We start from the raw sequence: 19,161 nt of genomic DNA on the forward strand, positions 1-19,161 counted from the left end.
CATTGGTTCCATCCTCTCCATCACACCTCACAGAGGTATTCCTGAAAAAGCAACTATTGCCCGCTCACCCTCTCATCATCTCTTTTTTCAAACCAACGGAGGTCTTGCAGAGCTGGAGAAGGGAGATGTGAAGGCATATGCTGGATTAAAATTAACAGTTTGGGGAAGGGATATTGGAAGGTCAGCTGTGTGCTGCAGACTTTTGAATTGTTTTCCTTCTGCCTTGCTTGCCTCTCCATTTGGTGTTTTCACTTTGTGCACCACTGTGAAGCTTGACAACAATAGTGCTATTGTTTGCTTTAAAAAAAAACACAACCCTAAACAGTATAGGCACTGCAAAGCAGGGTGGGGAATGGCTGAGACAGGGCTGGCCCAGAATGTTTTGTTGCTGCAGGCAAACTTGAAAATGCCTCCCACCCACTGCCTCTTCCTCTGCAGCCACTGCCTCTGCCTAGAGATAGCCTGGAAAGTAAAGGGAAGCTGAAGAGGAGCAGTTGGTGGCAGCAAGTGCCTGGCAATGACCAGCAGTGTGCACCTGGCTGTAGTGAGGGGCCCAGCAGTGGCCAGATGTAAGCACCTTGCGGCAATGAGCAGCAAATGTGCTGTTTGCTTCCCTGAGGTGACTGCCTCACTGTGCCTGATGAGTGGGGCTGACCCTGGACTAAGACATTTGCTTTCTTCTCTAGAGCGTGTGCATGTTACAATATCAGTTGCTACAGCTGAATCCAAGGGTGGGGGAAGATCAGGACACAGGGTGGAAATTTGTGCTTTGTTTTCCCACCAGAACCTCAATATTCCAAAACCTATGCTGGTTAATTACAAATAGCTGCCACTGCTTCCTCCCTCCCGTCCTTTCTTCTCACATGTTCACTAGTCTGTTGAGTGAGATATACCAGCTACTCACCTCCCGCTTGCTCTCTGCAGCCACACCCCAACCATCATGATTGGTTGAGGTCAGCCATAAGCAACACTCCACCAAGTCCCAAATATATGTCCTGTTGGGTAAAAAAAATTGAGCATTACCTGAAGCAACACCTGGCCTGAAGCACTTTTACATAGGAAAAAAATACCCTTTCCCTGGGAGAAAGATGGGGTTGCTCAGGGATAGAGGCAACCCGCAGAATAAATTGGGAGAAGAAGAGTGTGCATTCTTAGCACAGAGGTCAAACTGACCTCTGGTGGGAAGCAAGTATACCTTGCACAGGCAGTGACCATTTTAGGCATGCATTGCACTGAGCCTGGAAGTGACCCCAAAAAAATCACAAAAATGGGTGGGGCGGGGTGGAATGAGGTGTTTGCAGGCTTTTTCAATGGTGTTCCAAATATACACAATTTCACTTAAACACACAGTGCCTTGGAACATAACCCCTGTGTAAATTGGGAGTTACCTGTACTGCAGTTTGGGACTGGAGGGTGTGGTGGGCTTTGGAAGGATGCTGCCTCTGCCCTCATTGAGGAGCTTTCACTGCTTAAACAATCAGGACTTAAAGCCTTCTAGACTGCACCAGAACCTAATCACCAAGCTCTAATACGCAATATGATACCAATAAATGCCATTGCTTGCTTTTGTATGTCATTATAAAGAAAAAGAAAAAAGCAAGCACCCTGAAATCCAGGTTTTGCTTGACATCTGCACTTTCCAGGATATGTTTTCTGTTTGTAAGACTTAGCTCTCTGTGCAATATGACGATAAAAATGCTGCACTGTGCTATAGAATTTCTGTCTGCATTACTGCGATAGTGCTAAGCATTCCTATTAAAAATGTTTAGATAATTTTGTATACTAATTGCACTTTGTAATGTTGTTATTTCAACTGCATTAATAGTATGTTATGAATTGGCTTGAATTTGTTTTGTAGAGCATAAACTAAAGGAGGTAGCTGAGGAAAGAAAACGTTTGACTGAAGAACTAGAAGAAATTCTACACAAGATGGTACTAAAAGAAGTACAGCATCATGTTTCAAAACCAGATGGTAAATACTGATTAAATTACACTTGTAGGTGCTTAAGTCTGCATATTGTTCCAGGAGTTGCACGCCTAATTAAAGTGAACAAAGTATGTGTAAGACCACAAGCTAAATATATAGCATAGCACGTTTCCAAATTTTCTTAGAAATTTGTTATAATTAGTTTTTTTTATAGATTTTACATTGTATTTTACATTGTTTTAATCCACTATATTAACTTTTAAAGATATTTAGGTACTTAAGATACTTAGGTAAACAATTGGCATACAAATATTGTAAACAGATAAAAGGTCAACTTTTGTATTTTCCCCATAGGCTCCCTATTTTTTTGACACTTTCAGAAGAATTTCAGTTAGCCTTTACCCCTTGCTTTAAAAGCTGCAAGGATGGATGAAATTTGTCTTGTTACAAAAGAGCCAAATTTTTACATCTGAATATGTTTCTTCATTTTATGTGAAAATGGGTGATATCCAAGTTCATCATACTCTGAGTAGATCCATTGAAATGAAGGGACTTCGGTGAGTCTACTTTGAGTATACCTTAGTTGGATATCATCCTCACTTAGCAGTTAGGACATATTTTTCAAGAGATAATTCTAAAACATTCCAATTCATAGAAAAGGAGTTCTATAAACTGTCAGAGTGGAAGCAACATTTATTGGACAACTTGGAATCCAACCTGAAAGAGCTAGAAGAAACTTGGGCTCTTGCAGTTACCCAACCAGGCCCTAGCAGTGGTATGTATATGATTATTTTTGCTGCTAGTTTTGTTAACATCTTAGAGATACAAACCTGAAATGCAATGTCCTATTTCAGTAGATATTATCTACTGATACAGATATTCAGTAGTCTGCTATTCTACAACTCAGACAGAACAGCTATAATGAAATAGTCAAATATTTTAGAAAGTTCAAGAATCTAGTTGGCTTTGCAAGTCTCTAGGGACAGAACCTATTGTTTTCCATCCTGACAGGGACATTAGAATGTAGAAATCTGTGTCTTCAAAATGTAATACTGTCCATCGTGACCTTTGAGTTCCTTCTCCTTCTGTTGTGCATTAGACATTCACATTCCTTTATTATATGGAAAGCACATAACATATTAAGTACAAAAAGATGTGACAACAGCACTGAAAATGATGCTTACTTGAGTGGGTAGTTAATGCAATTAATCTACAGCTGGGCAAAAAGAAGAGCACAGTTTCAGCCAAAATTAAACCATTCTTAGTCCAATTGGCAATTCCACTCCAGCTGTCCTTCCTTATGAATACATACAATCACAGCTGGTTAATGATAGAGGGGTTTTTTTTACTCACTATCTTTCAGCTTGGGTTTGCAGCACTGCTCGTGTTATTTCATATTTAACATAGTTGAATGGTAACTTGAGACATTTAAACATTCAAATGATTTTTGTTGGGGGAAATGCGGTAACAGTCAAACACAGAAAAAATACTTAATACAGCAAATTCAGAAAGACAGATGGTCTTTAGGTTTAAATGTATTGCATTTATGTAAGTTAATATTAATTGTATTATCTAATATTAAAGATCATGCTAACATCCTTAGTAACATCCTTAAAGTGTTTCTAAACAAATTGTGAAAAATTGTAATGTAGATAATCTATTAAAGAAGTTAAATGAGGAAAGAAGGACTTTGATTGAAAACCTGGAAAGAGTTGTGGAAGATTCACAGAAAATGAAATCTCGTCTTTCTGAGAGAGGTGGAGTAATAAGACCCATTGGTGAGTACATAATAAATTTGTTTGTACATAAACACAAGTATTATAGCTATAGTAATCAAAACAATCTAGAGATTATTATGTATTGAAATATCACCAAGTACATATTATTATGTACTGTCATTGTACTATATATATAGTCTCAGAAACTACTTTTCACAATTAAATAATAATTTATGATCTATGATTCTAGCTGTAAAAATAACATTTAAAACTATGATTTAATTTTTAAAAAACATTTTCATTTCTAGAAAAGGATTTAAGTCATCTTTTACAGAAGAAAAAACTGTTTTTGGAACGCTTGGACTCAAATCTCAAAAACTGGCTAGAAGCACAAACACTTAAAGCTACTGAACCAAGCAGTATCAATGGTAGGTATATCATATGTTTAATTATCATCATAATTTTGTGTGTATGCCACCTTTCCATAGTTAAAAGCATGCTCAAGGTGACTTACAACATGAAAAGATTCACATAATCACATGTTGCAAAAGTACTCAAAACAAATAAAACACATCAAAAAGTACACAAACAAATGGAACCATTTTGGTTCAACCTGTGGGTGAGCCTGCTGTTGGTTCTGGTTATTGTTTTGTTCTTTCAGTTTTTATATAAAATAGTCCATGTCTTCCAATCTGGTCTAGGAGGCAGAGAGTGGCTTCTCTCCCAGAAGAAAGCTCATGGGGATCTGGCTCATAGGCAGCTTTTGTAGGAGCTGTAATCCCATTTGTCTTCAATGCCCTCAGGAATGCCCAGTGAAGAGACATTCACAAAATAATAAACTTCTGTTCCCCCCCCTAGCATATGCCTATTGACCAAAATGTATTTAAAATGTATATTTAGAAACTCTTTATTATCCAGGACTGTTATTTAAAATTGAGGTTGTAAGTGAATTATTCTACATTTCTAAGTTTTATATGCAACAACTAACATGTTCCTTTTTAGATATGATTGTCTTTATTCTAAAACAAATGAGAATGAAGAGAAAGCATCACTGACAGTACAACAGAAAGAAGCAACACAAAAATCACCCACCCCAACTTCGAATTTGGTCACTAACTTCTTTCCCCTTGAGGAATATTTGTAACTCAGTTGTACTTGCTTGCAACAGTGTTGCTATTGCACAGTAGAATTCTTTATTGTGATTATTCCTAAAAACAAATGACACCTTGAGGGATAATCATCTTGCAGTTTGAAGGCTATGTTAAGAAATACATTTCTATTGTTGTTAAAATCTTTCCCCCTTTTTTGTAGAGAAAAAATTTCAACACCTCACTGAAGAAAGAAGGCTTTTGGCTGCAGGCCTGGAAGCAATTATTCAAGATATACAAAATATACAGGATGCTGATCCAGAAAAACAAATAAAAGCCAGAGGTGAATATAGAATATGTGACATATTTAATTGCAGAATCCATTCTTTCATTAGTGGAGGTAATTATTGAAGGTTACAGCATCACTTTGTGATTGAAGGCAGGTGAAGTAGGCAGCTCCCAGAATCCAGTTACAGGTAGGTAGCCGTGTTGGTCTGCCATAGTCAAAACAAAATAAAATAAAAAATTCCTTCCAGTAGCACCTTAGAGACCAACTAAGTTTGTTCTTGGTATGAGCTTTCATGTGCATGCACACTTCTTCAGATACACTGAAACGGAAGTCACCAGATCCTTAAATATAGTGAGGGAGTGGGGAGGGGTATTACTCAGAAGGACGGTGGGAGGTGGGAATGGGTTGATAGGTGTGGAAAACCTGTAGACAGCTGATAGGGTGTGGAAAACCTGTAGACATCTCGCGCGTGCGCACTCAGTCCTGACATTGCATCGTGACGTCACGACGCAACGTCACGCCGCCCCGCCCCCAGGGGGGTGCCTCCTCCGCACTGCCGCCCCGGGAAGCGCGGAGCCTCACTCCGCCCCTGCGGCCGGCGGCGGCTACACGGGCCACATAACGAGGTCTGGTGGGCCGGATTTGGCCCGCGGGCCTTGTGTTTGACACCCGTGGCCTAGGGCATGGGTAGGCAAAATAAGGCCCTGGGGTGTATCCGGCCCAATCACCTTCTAAATCTGGCCCGTGGACAGTCTGTGAATCAATGTGCTTTTACATGACTAGAATGTGTCCTTTTATTTGAAATGCATCTCTGGGTTATTTGTGGGGCATAGGAATTCATTCATATATTTTTTTCAAAATATAGTCTGCCCCCCCACAAGGTCTGAGGGACAGTGGATCAGCCCCCTGCTGAAAATGTTTGCTGACCCCTGGCCTAGGGCTTGCCAATCAGAAGGTCGGTGGTTCGAATCCCTGCAATGGGGTGAGCTCCCGTTGCTCGGTCCCTGCTTCTGCCAACCTAGCAGTTCGAAAGAATGAAGTGCAAGTAGACAAATAGGTACCGCTCTGATGGGATGGTAAATGGCATTTCTGTGCGCTGCTCTGGTTCACCAGAAGCGGCTTAGTCATGCTGGTCACATGACCCGGAAGCTGTACACTGGCTCCCTCGGCCAGTAAAGAAAGATGAGCACTGCAACCCCAGAGTCGTCCGTGACTGGACCTAACAGTCAGGGGTCCCTTTACCTTTACCTTTACCTCTGGTGTCAGAAGGAGAACCTGTGGTTGAAGCACTGGGATGCTGATACCACAGCTAGAGTTGACTTATGGGGCAAATTTTCAGGGAATATGCCCTTAAAGATGGCTTAGTTGAATCTTGCAACAGAAGGAGGTTCTTGTCTTTCCTTGCCTGGAGAGCTACATTGAGGGGGGAAAGTATTTGATCCCCTGCGAAATTTGCCCGTTTGCCCTCTGACGAAGAAATGACCAGTCCATAATTTTAATGGTAGGTTTATTGTAGCTGTGAGAGACAGAATAACAACAGGAAAACCCCCAGAAACCCTGAAGAGTACACAGTGCCCTTCCACTGTAGTGATCACGCCCTGGAGCCCCACTCTCATGATGAAAGTCCTCACAAAGTCCTTTGCTCTGTGTTCACAAGTCATGTGAGTTGTGCTTGATACATGCAAGATTTAAGTTACCTAGTTTTTAAGTTTTCTAAAAAATTATGTAAAATGTTTACAATTCTAGTTCCTTATTATTAGAGAAGTATATATTTTCTTCCTCTTTTCTGTGTTTTGTCTTGTCCAGCTGATTTGTTTGAGCTTGATAAGGATGCAAGTAGGATTCTGGAAGCTGCCTACTTCCATCAAATTCTCTTTCCTGCCTTCAACTACAAGGTGGTGCCCTACAGAACTGCCATTCAGATAAGAACTAATGGTTCTTTATCACAGCTAAATGTCACTCTGCATCTCATATAATTCAAGTAGCAGAGAAGCATGTAAAACAATTTTTTCAGCAATGAATTGCTTTTTTTGTGTTAAAATATTTTTTACTGATTTATTTCAAAAGAAAAGTGCAAATATAACCAAAATAAAGAAAACATAAAACCAAAAATGTAAACCATAAAGCATCACAACCTATAAGGACAAACGTACAAAGATATAGCACATATCCAAAGGGATAATAAAGTATTAACTCATACAAAGGTTCCCATTGCAAATAATAAAAATATATAAAAGTATTCTCCAGTGAGTTCTATAATTATTAAGCATAAAGGTTCTATATAGTCTTACGTGAGCCAGACATTTGCATATCCTTATGGCACTGAATGACCATGTGTCTCCATAGTTGTATAAGAAATAAAATAATGTCATATATTTTAAAGAAACCAATCATTTGAGCTCTGTCCATTAGATGCTTTTTAGTTTGTGAGAGATGTTTTCAAGAAAGGCAATTTGCCAAACTTCAGCTAATATTTGTAAAATATTTCTTTGTAGAAATGGCTTTGAGACAACTATATGAAAAAAAGAAAGTGTTTTTGGAAAATTTGAGAACAAATTTTAGAGAACTGCGAGAAGCCCAGGTTCTTGCAGCTGCCGAGCCAGGTGGTGTCAGTGGTAAGCATTTTACTGGGCAATCCAAGCCATGGGAATATGTCAAACAGCTCAGCTGCCAGTGATCCACCAACATAATAACCACAGCATCCAAACAGCATTTGGTGGAGTGGTCACTAGCACAACATGCCTATGATTGAATGATATGCACATGCTGCTCTTGGTTGCTTCTGCTCAGCCTGCAGCCAACTCTGCCCCTCCATTCCACCCTCTCATTACTGCTGTAACTTTCCATTCCTTCTATGCACACTTTCTCCCTGCCCAGTATGCTGCCAAAACACTTCTCTCTCTACCACTACTATGTCCTGGCAACCACTACTGCACACAAGCGCTGTTGTCTGAGTCCCTTATTGCCCTTGTCTGTTGGAACCGTGGGTTGGAAAGCCAGCTGGACAGGCTCCAGCTGGAGCGTCTTCCTTCTCAGCCTTGCTGCTGCGGAGATCCATCAGTCATCCTCCTCTGAAGTGCGTCTGCGACTTTATGCAGCTGCGCATTACTCAGCAGTGTAAACATTCAACAGAGCTGGCTCGAGGCGTGGATACTAGGCTACATTTATTGAATATAAATCAGGACAAAGAAAACATGGCTTCTCTCCTTGTCGTTCTTCTCAGAGAGAGAGAAAACAAAAGCAATACAGAGCGGATGTTCCGCTCACGGGACTCCAGCAATCTGTGCTGGAATGTAAACAGACATGTGACATGTAACAATCCCACATATCTGCAGCAAGGGTGGAATGGAATTCCCAATGTTGTCACCCCTTGAACTTTGACTCCTACTTGCTTGCTGTCTGGTTCCTCACCCTTTGGTTACCCCAAGGTTGAGCTACCCTTCCACTGGTGTTGTGCCAGGTAGCCTAACCTCAACCACTGAGCCAGGGTTTCTCTCCCTCCCTTGCTGCCTGTGAACCTTGCCTCTGTGCTTTGCTGAGGGTCTTCCTTCACTGTGATGAGCCTGTCTCTTCCTGTGACCCTTTGCCTGTGTTCCAGTTACAGGTAGGTAGCCGTGTTGGTCTGCCATAGTCAAAACAAAATAAAAAATAAAAAAATTATTCCAGTAGCACCTTAGAGACCAACTAAGTTTGTTCTTGGTATGAGCTTTTGTGTTTGTTTTGCATCCTCCATCTCTGGCTGGAGTGCTCTTTTTATCCCACTGGGATATGTGCTCCTGCAGCAGGGGATGCTGGGAGCCAAGTCTGCCAAGGCTGTTGCAGGAGTACTGTAGGGGGAACCCAAGTTGTGCAAGGGTGAACTTGTCAAAGAATAAAATAGGCACAATGTGAACAGTTTTTTTTTTTTTTAAATTGAACATAGTTTGCAGTATGTCTTGATTTGTGTGTGAAGAGTAGTAGTGGTAGTTGGGGGTCTCCATCCCAGTGGAGCAGTGTCGGGCCACACCAAAACCACTGGATTCTTGGTGGGACAGCACTTGTTGCAAAGCAGCCTGTGAATACGAGTTGAGGGAGGCAACTGCATAGTGGCTAGAATCACAGTGGGGAGGATTGCATGGAGAACCAGAGCAGTTGTAGCTCATCAGGGGTATTTGCCAGTGCTGCCAGCTCTCCATGTGAGGGGTTATTATCTATTATTTTTCAATTAAATTTATATAAGGCTCTTCATCTGAGGATCACAGGGCGGTTTACAATAAAAAAATGTATACCATAGCAACAAACAATATTCACCCCCTTGCCCCCCAATATGATTTATTCTGGGTTCTGGGTGGCTCAGCAGACTGATCTTGTGGATCAGCTCTGTGACAGCCTGTGGATGTACCATGAGAGTGTTTGAAAGGTGCTCTTTGTTGTCCAGAAAGCTGCTCCCTGGTGCTTGCTTGGGATTGAGGCTTGAGAGATTTGTATTAGTGATAGTTGTCTTCCCTCTTGTGTGGTAGTGAGGTGAACTCTGCTCATAGTGTGGCATCTCTTTTGCAAAATGCCCAATATTTATGCCCAGTGCTCCTGGGAGTACACAGTGCCCTTCCACTGTAGTGATCACGCCTTGGAGCCCCACTCTCATGATAAAAGTCCTCACAAAATCCTGTGCTCTGTGTTCACAAGTCATGTGAGTTGTGCTTGATACATGCAAGATTTACGTCCTCCTGGTGCTATGATTGGCTGCAGGGCTCTGCAGCATCTGAAGTGCTCCCATAACAGCATAGGCATGTCCAGCAAGTGGGGGGACCCTTTTTCTTATAAATTAGGGTTTCCCAAACTTGGATCTCCAGCTGTTTTTAGATTTCAGTTCCCATCATCCCTGAACACTGGTCCTGCTAGCTAGGGATGATGGGAGTTGTAGTCCAAAAATAGCTGGAGACCCAAGTTTGGGAAATCCTTTTCTACATCATACCCATCTAGATTCTGAGCATCATGCTTCACATTTTTCATATGTTAATTGGGTATTTTGTGGTGCCTGACAACCAGCTGGTTATTGGGAACCTTTGAAGTAGTAAGCAAAGTACAAACCCAGCATGACTGATCTCTCTTCACATCAGCTGATGCAAAGGGAGAGCAATCCTGTTTGCTTCAGTTGCTCCATAATGATAGGACATGTGGAACCAAAAAGTTTCCCCATCCCTGAGTTAAGCCATGAGAACAAGTGATTGATGTTTTGGTATTTTTTCAAATTGAACTGAATAAAAGTTGCAACACAAGTATTGTGCTACAACCACCTTCCATGTTCACTTACTTCACACAGAGAAGCAGATACTAGTGTGCTCCCAATTATACAGTGGCAATGGAAAGTACCGGTAGGTTTCCATTCTACTATCCATCAGCTGGTATGTAGGACCTTGGGTCTAAGTAAACCTTTCTGGCAACAGTCCAAGAATCCTCTATCTGTGTGGCTCACAGTTCCTTTTACTGCACAGTTACCACTATATTTTTCTCATCTGTTATGCCTAATGCTAACATTATGCCTAATACTAACATGAGTTTGGCCAAACTGCGGGAGGCGGTGAAGGATAGGCGTGCCTGGCGTGCTCTGGTCCATGGGGTCACGAAGAGTCGGACACGACTGAACGACTGAACAACAACAACAACAAATGCCTAATGCCTAAATTGTTCAATCTATAATCTACATCCTTTTCAAAAAATACTGTGTGGCGGTTAAAGAGTAAAAATACTTATATTCAAAAGGCAAAAACTGCATTTTGGTATATCTCATCTTTTATGTTAGTGTAAAATAAATACATTTTGAGTTATGTTATATTTCTTTTTGTAGAGCTAAAGGTACAAGAACTCATTCATCAAAGAAGACTTTTGACTACAGGTTTAGATGCAATTATGCAAAGCATGCAAGAGATAGAAGAACTTATTGCAGGCAATGTGGAAATAGCAAAACCCAGTGGTGAGTATGACATGCAATACTTAAGAATCCTATTTTCACCTAAGTAGTGTGTGATAGAATGATGTGCTCAAAAATGTTCATCTCAGCTCCATACTGGCAAAGCTCCCTGATGTGGACAGGGCCAGTTGCACTCCACGAGGGCTGTTGCTTCTTTCACTGCATTCCTCCATGGAATCCTGTTATCAGACTTCTGACATAGTTACAGCCCTTGACATCTGCCCATCATTACCAGTGGACACTTCCAACAAAAGTGTGCTCAGTTCTGTAGTCTTAACACCAGTGCTGATTCCAGTAACTTTGCTACTCTATCCATATGTGTAAATGTACAGAGACCATGAATAAGAACAGGGTGATTGCCTGCAGTTGTAGTTCTGCAGTTGTTTGTGCAAGCACACAACTCCTTCCCTCCTTCCCTCCTTCCCCACTGCAGATATTTTGTGTGCTTGAAGTTTATCATATGACTATTTTATAGGGCCACTTTATTGGTCAAGAATTTGAGCCGTACCCCTGCTGCATCTGCATAGAGGGAAGGACATCTACCAAAAATCTAGTTTAGCTTTGGAATCTTCCCAAATGCACAGAGTGCGTGTGTGTATAAAAATGACAACCTGTTAATATTTATCTTTGTAGAAATTGAATTAGACAAAATATATGAGAAAAGAACATTGCTTTTGGAAAACATGGAATTAAATCTGCAAGAGCTGAAAGACCTTGCAAAAGGTGGCGTGAGTGGTAAGTAAAGTGTTAAATTTTAGTATGTTGGGCATTCCTGCCCATGGGCATGGCTTGGGGGGGCAGGGGGCACCTGCCTCCCAATCAATAAAAATCAATACAAATCTGAGGTTCTTCCAGAGATCCAGTGTGGTGTAGTGTTTAAGAGTGATAGACTCATAATCTTGTGAACCGGGTTCACGTCTCTGCTCTTCCACATGCAGCTGCTGGGTGTCCTTGGGTTAGTTACACTTCTCTGAAGTCTCTCAGCCCCACTCACCTCACAGAGTGTTTGTTGTGGGGGAGGAAGGGGAAGGAGAATGTTAGCCGCTTTGAGACTCCTTCGGGTAGTGATAAAGCGGGATATCAAATCCAAACTCTTCTTCTGCCTCCCCTAATAAAAGCCTGCCACCAAAACAAAAATCCTAGCTATGCCCATGTTTTGAGAGTTATAACCAGAGCAAATGTGAGAAAGAAGTTGTGTATTCTTGCTCCATAAAACTCTTTGTGTTTGAAGCCATATACATGTGACATTGGCTACAATTCATATCTATCCTGTAGAGTCTTTAGAAATACTGCTGTTTGATGCATTTTCCTTTAAACCAGTTTTCATAACATGTACTTCTCAATTAAACTGAGGATTGTACATTTAAGACAGTCTGTTGAGTAGGCAATCTGGTACTTTGGTGTTGATGCTATTGAGTACCACTACCTAAGATAATGTTATTTTTTATTAATAATCTTTATTAATTTTCATTTTGTATGTCCTAACAAATGCTGTAAAGAAAGAAAAATATGACCAATAACAGAAAAAGGATGATTAATCTTATTTGAATTGTAGATTTATTAGGTGGATGATGGAGTATTTGAATTGGGCTCTTCCTCTTGCACAAGACTCAGGCAGGAGCAAAGAATTGTGGGAGGTAGACCATTTCTCTTCAGGTTTTTGGACTCGCTAAGCAGGAGCATTGTCACAAGAATCTAAAAACCAATTAAACATACGGCCTACCTTCCCCCGGATAACATGTGAACAAGAACAAGATAAAAGAAAGTAAGGCGCAGCAATATGAGAAAACAACAAAGAAAGAAAATTAACTAGCATATAATAAAAAACATATATATTATCCACCTCCTGGCAATGTAATGCAAAAGAAAACATAAAGTCATATACAGTTATAAATCCTGCAGATGAAAACGGACCAACTGCAGACCCAAATAGGGAGGGTTCCGAATAATCCATCGTCCACTTAATAAATCTACTATTCAGGTAAGACCAATCTTCCTATTTATTATGGTGGACGATGAAGTATTTGGAATGGGACATACCGCAGCAATTCCCAACTAGGCGGGACCCAACTGCAGTTTTGCTAACTACAGAACCTGATGAAGAACTGTACAACCGAAGGCCGCATCACTTGAGGCTAAAATATCTAGCTTGTAATCCCTAGTAAATTGGCCAATGCTTTACAGGTATTCAGGAGGGGTGCATTGGCAGCAAAGGCTGCCGATGTAGATGCTGATCTGGTAGAGTGTGATGGAGAAGGTAATGTCAGGGTTGAGCCAAATGAGGAGGGCAAGCCCCCCCCCCCCGGCAAGGCTGCACCCACGGAAGAATCTGGGGAAATGGAGTTCATACCTGGAGAAGACTGGTGGCGGCACTCCTCAGAAGAGGAAGAATCAGACAGGGAAGTGGAAAGACCTGAACAGGAGGAGGAAGAAGTCAAGCCAGAATCAGGCCCTTGTGAGGAGACGAACCGGCTGGTCCCCTCTCTTCCTCCCTTCTCAGCTGCAGAATGTACAACTGAGAGACGTAGGGAACAATTAGAGGCAGCTGCAGCTCGTAAGAGGCGTGGTCATGAGCCGGCTATTTAAGGAAGGCCGGCTGCTCCCTTCACTAGCACCTGCAACTGCTGTGCTGAAGTGCATGGTTGTTCCTGACTTGGCTGGTTCCTGATTTGGACTGTTCCTGACTTGGACTGTTGCTGACTTCGGCTTCTCCTGACCCCGGTGCTGATACCTGACCTTGGCTGGTTCCTGACCCGGTCTGTTGGACCTCAACTTTCTCTGCAGCTGACTGCTGCCCTTCAGCGCGCCAACCTGTTGGCGCCCTAACTGGTAACTTGAGAGACTCATAAGCCAACAATATACAAGTACATAGTTTTCTGGACAATGTGGCAGATGAAACTTTCTTTTCCAGAGATGAAGGATGAAAGGAAACAAACAAGACATTTGTAGTTCTAATGTCTTTTTTACGATGAATATACAGTTTCAAAGTCTGCTACACATCCAAAGAATGCTAAGCTTTTTCCTTTGGATGCCGTGGCTTAGGACAAAATGTAGGAAGCACCAACTCCTGTTGAATATGAACTGTTGAAAGTACTTTAGGTATGAAAGTGGAATCAGTGCGAAGCACCCTGTAGGGAGGATGCTGTTACCAAGATACCATCCAAGTACTGGTAAAGATGTATCCCCTGCATGTGCAAATGCACTACCAGAGTCACCGTAACCTTTGTAAAAATTATTGGAGAAGAGACTAGTCCAAAAGGGAGACATTGAAATTGGAAATGATAACACCAGATGTCAAAGAGAAGAACAACTATCAGACTTTTAGAAGACATCTGAAGGCAGCCCTGTTTAGGGAAGCTTTTAATGTTTGATGGATTAGAGTATTTTAATATTTTGTTGGAAGCTGCCCAGAGTGGCTGGGGAAGCCCAGCCAGATGGGCTGGGTACAAATACTAAATTATTATTATTATTATTATTATTATTATTATTATTTCATCATCATCATCATCACCTAAGGGTGAATCTTAGGTACTTTTGATGTGCCAACCTCATGGGGATATGAAGGTATGCATCTTGGAGATCGATTGACCCTACATGAAAAGCCTCCCTTATGGAGCTGAGCAACTCCATTTTGAACGTTTTGTACACTACACATTGGTTCAGAAACTTCAGAGACAACACCAGTCTCCATTTGTTTAAACTCTTTTTTGGCACCGCAAAGAATATGGAATAAAGCCCTTGAAAGCACTGTTCAGTTGGGACTGGGACAATTGCCCCCATAGCTAATAAGTTGGCTACACAAGTCTAAACCGCCTGTACCTTGTTTTTTGGTAAGGGAGAAGGAACATAATGGGAGGTAGGTGTTTCTATAAAGTCTGTAAGATAACTGTTTGAAACGGTATGTAACACTCAGTGATCTGAAATGGTATGCTGCCAAGCAGGGATAAACCATTTTAGGTGTCTCCCTACCTGTTGTGGCCCAGAGTCATTGAGTATGCTGCTTGGTGGCTGGAGCGGCAGAAAAGCATTGAGAGGGCGGCCTACCTTGGTAATGCTGCTTAAAGGGTTGAGACTTGACTCTGAAGTCTCGCTGTCTATTTTGAAACTTTGAATAGTGAAAGGAATGAGACTGACTGGGGTATGGAACAAAACACCTAGCATACCTTCTATCATCCCTCTGAGTTAACAAAACCTTGCGACTATCCTTGGATTCCACCAAAACATCTTTTAGGGCTGCCTCTCCAAATAGTTGGCCTCCTACAAAAGGTACCACAGACAAGTTGTCGTTAGAGGCAGAGGCAGCCTGCCAGCTCTTAAGCCACAAAGTGTGGTGTGCTGTTACTTGAGCAGACATGGATTTTGATGCAAAATGCATAGCATCCATAGTTGCATCCACCATGAAGGCTTGTGTTTTTAGGAGTTTTGAAAGGATTTGACACCGATGTGCCACATCCTTCAGAGGATTATGGAGCAAATCTTCCAGCCAGACCACACAGGCATGTTCGCAGGAAGAAGCTGTACAAGAAGCTCTCATTGAGAACGAAGCCACCTCATGCACCTTGCAAAGGGCAAACTCCATTCTCTTATCTTTAATATCACGTAATTGAGCATCCCTATCCTTTGGAACTAAATGACACGAGGAAAGATGCAACAGAGGAGGATCTACCGAAGGCGTCTTAATATAAGCCATAAACCAAACTATTAGTCCCTTTCAAATGCACAGGAGTATCTAGATCGGCCTTTACTATCGATTTTAAAAGAGGTGGAACCCGCTTGAAGCCAGTTGATGGCCATGTATGAGTTAGAAAAGCCACCTTATTTCCAGAAACTGCCTCAGCCTCCATTGTTGGCTTTGAAGACAAACATAAAGTGTTCGTAATCTTACATAGCAAAGTTGCTGCCTGAGAATCTTGAAACAACCTGGAATATTGTGGCTCTTCCTGCATTGAACCATCACTCCATGCATCATCATCTTCCTCATCCAGTGATGCATGAGATGATGGCATAGCAAAATCACCATCCTGCAAATCATCAGACGTAACTTGAAATGGGTTAGGGGAGGAATTCCCTGCAGAATTTGTTATACACTTACAGGAAGCCTTTGATTTAGTACGTAAAGGAAAGGCAGCATTGGGAAGTAACTCATGCTTAAGATCTGATGATAAGGAGGCAATAAGGGCCTCCTTCAGCTGATCAATTAAAGAAGCAGGAAAGTTCACATTTGATAAACCTTGACCCATAGGTTACCACCAGATCTTCCTGCAGGTTGCTCATTAGACCCTAATTGATCATCTGCAAAACCCTGAAATTCCGGAGCAGAATCAGAGGACATGTCTATGTCATTATTAGTACTGCAAGCAGATGGCAGTAACATCTCATTAGATAACAGAGCAGTGCTTGTCGGCTGAGCCATGGATTGCTCTGAAGGAGGTTTGTTTACATGGGTAGATCTTACTGATAACCCTTGAAAACCAATGGGAGGAATGACTTGGAAGATTGTGAGAAGCAATAGAGGACCCTGCTGGGTTTAGATGCTTTGTCTTTTGTTTCACTTTCTTATGCGTAGAACTACTCAAGCCTTGCAGAAACTCTGAGGAAGCCATGAAGATTTTCCCTATGCCGTGAAAGCGGTCTGTGAGTGGAAATAAGCAGCTGAAGGGAACAGTTGATTTCAATGTTGTTGTTTAGTCACTTAGTTGTGTCCAACTTCATGACCCCATGGACCAGAGCATTCCAGGCACTCCTGTTTTCCACTGCCTCCCACAGTTTGGTCAGAGTCACGTTGGCAGCTTCGAGAACACTGTCCAACCATCTCGTCCTCTGCCGTCCCCTTCTCCTTGTGCCCTCAATCTTTCCCAACATCAGGGTCTTTTCCAGGGAGTCTTCTCTTCTCATGAGGTGACCAAAGTATTGGAGCCTCAGCTCCAGGATCTGTCCTTCCAGTGAGCACTCAGGGCTGATTTCTTTCAGAATTGATAAGTTTGATCTTCTTGCAGTCCATGGGACTCTCAAGAGTCTCCCCCAGCACCATAATTCAAAAGCATCAATTCTTCGGCAATCTGTCTTCTTTATGGTCCAGCTCTCACTTCCATACATTACTACTGGGAAAACCATGGCTTTAACTATACGGACCTTTGTCGGCAAGGTGATGTCTCTGCTTTTTAAGATGCTGTCTAGGTTTGTCATTGCTTTCCTCCCAAGAAACAGGCGTCTTTTAATTTCATGACTGCTGTCACCATCTGCAGTGATCATGGAGCCCAAGAAAGTAAAATCTCTCACTGCCTCCATTTCTTCCCCTTCTATTTGCCAGGAGGTGATGGGACCAGTGGCCATGATCTTAGTTTTTTTGATGTTGAGCTTCAGACCATATTTTGCACTCTCCTCTTTCACCCTCATTAAGAGGTTCTTTAATTCCTCCTCACTTTCTGTCATCAAAGTTGTGTCATCAGCATATCTGAGATTGTTGATATTTCTTCCGGCAATCTTAATTCCAGTTTGGGATTCATGCAGTCCAGCCTTTCACATGATGAATTCTGCATATAAGTTAAATAAGCAGGGAGACAATATACAGCCTTGTTGTACCCCTTTCCCAGTTTTGAACCAATCAGCTATTCCATATCCAGTTCTAACTGTAGCTTCTTGTCCCACATAGAGATTTCTCAGGAGACAGATGAGGTGATCAGGCACTCCCATTTCTTTAAGAACTTGCAATATTACTGTAGGCAAGATGTGCCACAATAGCCCTTTGTGCCGCTGAAGTGGACAGGACTCACTGACATCTTTCCTTTGCGCCGCTGTTGCGGACAGGAGGGAGAAGATTTAACGCTGTGTTTTCTGTGGACTCTGTTTTTTTTTTCCCAACCAGCAAAACCACAGTTGTTGAAATAAAGCTGGTGCGCTGAGTAAAAGGTCCAAAGGACGCTGAGGCAAACGCACAGAGCAGCTGTTAGTAGTAGTAGTAAAATTTATTACGACCATTGGCCCATATCAAGAACAAATCAGACAAGCGAACGAAACATAGAATTTAAAACAACTCGACATAAAACAATTTAAAAAAAAAACGAGGCAGCAGCTGCTGCAATTTAAACAATATCAAATCTAAGCAACCCATCAAGAACAACATTTATACAGCATAGGGATTCAGCTAAAACTTAATTTAAGAGTTGATTAATAACTTAATTTCCTCTTAATGATACTTAGTATTAGTTAAAGTATCGAAACTATGCAGTGACCCATTTCTCTTTTTCTGGGATAGGACATTTATCAAAAATCTAGCGACTGTAAGAGATCTACTCGGTTCCTCATCATTCAATAAATGAATTAATTTAGCCTCCTGGGTTCCGTCAGCCTGTCCTATCAGAAGTGGGGACAGAAATCTAGACCGGGCTGCCAAATAAGCTGGGCAGGAAAAAAGTATATGCTGTAATGTTTCTACGGAACCACTATTACAGTCGCATAGCAATGAGATCTGGACATTTGAGAGTCTGTTGCCCATGACATTAGAAGGAAAGGCATTGAATCTGGCCTTGATAAAGGCATACCTATGCGCCGCAACAGAAATAGAAGATAAGTAAGATGGTAATTTCGTTATTGGTGCTAACCCCAGGTTTGTTGGTGAACAAGTGCCACCTCCTGTCAGAATGTTATGCTGGAGATCAACCTCCTTTAGCCTTATATTAACAGCTCTCTTGGCAGGGCCTAAATCCATTCCCAGTAGTTCAGATGGTGATAATCCAAGGGACACCAGTTTAGAATGTAGAATTTTCACCCAAGGGCTGGGAAAGTTATCTCTCCAGAGACACTGCAGTAGAGAAAGGTTAGGGAGTCTATGCCATAATGACAACCAATAACTAAACATGCGTTTCCATAGGGTGCTTTCAAGTGATGTTATAGTCAATTCCAGACGTATCGCCGAATTGCTTACGCATCGGGGTAGTTTTAATAACCATCTCAGGAACTGGTTTTGGATTGTCTCCAAAGGGTTAAGGTTTACAAAAGGCCCCCATAATGGGATCGCATAAGCCAATGTGGCAATCACCTTAGCGTTAAAGACTTTTAGTGCAGATGGGATATGAAAGGCTCCATCTGAAAAGAAGAAGCACGAAACAAGAAGAATTACCGACGAAAGAAGAATGGACAGTGAAACTGACTGAATATGCAGAAATGGACAAATTAACGGGAAGAATCCG

General features: G+C 41.8%; 1 protein-coding gene across 1 annotated transcript in view; it reads left to right on the forward strand.

The window, feature by feature from the left end:
- The window catches only part of CCDC7 (coiled-coil domain containing 7), a 162,308-nt gene that overhangs the window by 118,705 nt on the left and 24,442 nt on the right, over positions 1–19,161 (forward strand). Inside the window, exons 53-60 of the mRNA XM_033165967.1 lie at positions 1,859–1,972; positions 2,583–2,702; positions 3,580–3,705; positions 3,954–4,073; positions 4,957–5,076; positions 7,518–7,637; positions 10,850–10,975; positions 11,606–11,707. Of these exons, the coding sequence (XP_033021858.1) occupies positions 1,859–1,972; positions 2,583–2,702; positions 3,580–3,705; positions 3,954–4,073; positions 4,957–5,076; positions 7,518–7,637; positions 10,850–10,975; positions 11,606–11,707 (948 nt within the window). The remainder of the gene's footprint in view (positions 1–1,858; positions 1,973–2,582; positions 2,703–3,579; positions 3,706–3,953; positions 4,074–4,956; positions 5,077–7,517; positions 7,638–10,849; positions 10,976–11,605; positions 11,708–19,161) is intronic.

The sequence above is a fragment of the Lacerta agilis genome, chromosome 12, assembly GCF_009819535.1.
Source record: "Lacerta agilis isolate rLacAgi1 chromosome 12, rLacAgi1.pri, whole genome shotgun sequence".
Taxonomy (NCBI): Eukaryota; Metazoa; Chordata; class Lepidosauria; order Squamata; family Lacertidae; genus Lacerta; species Lacerta agilis.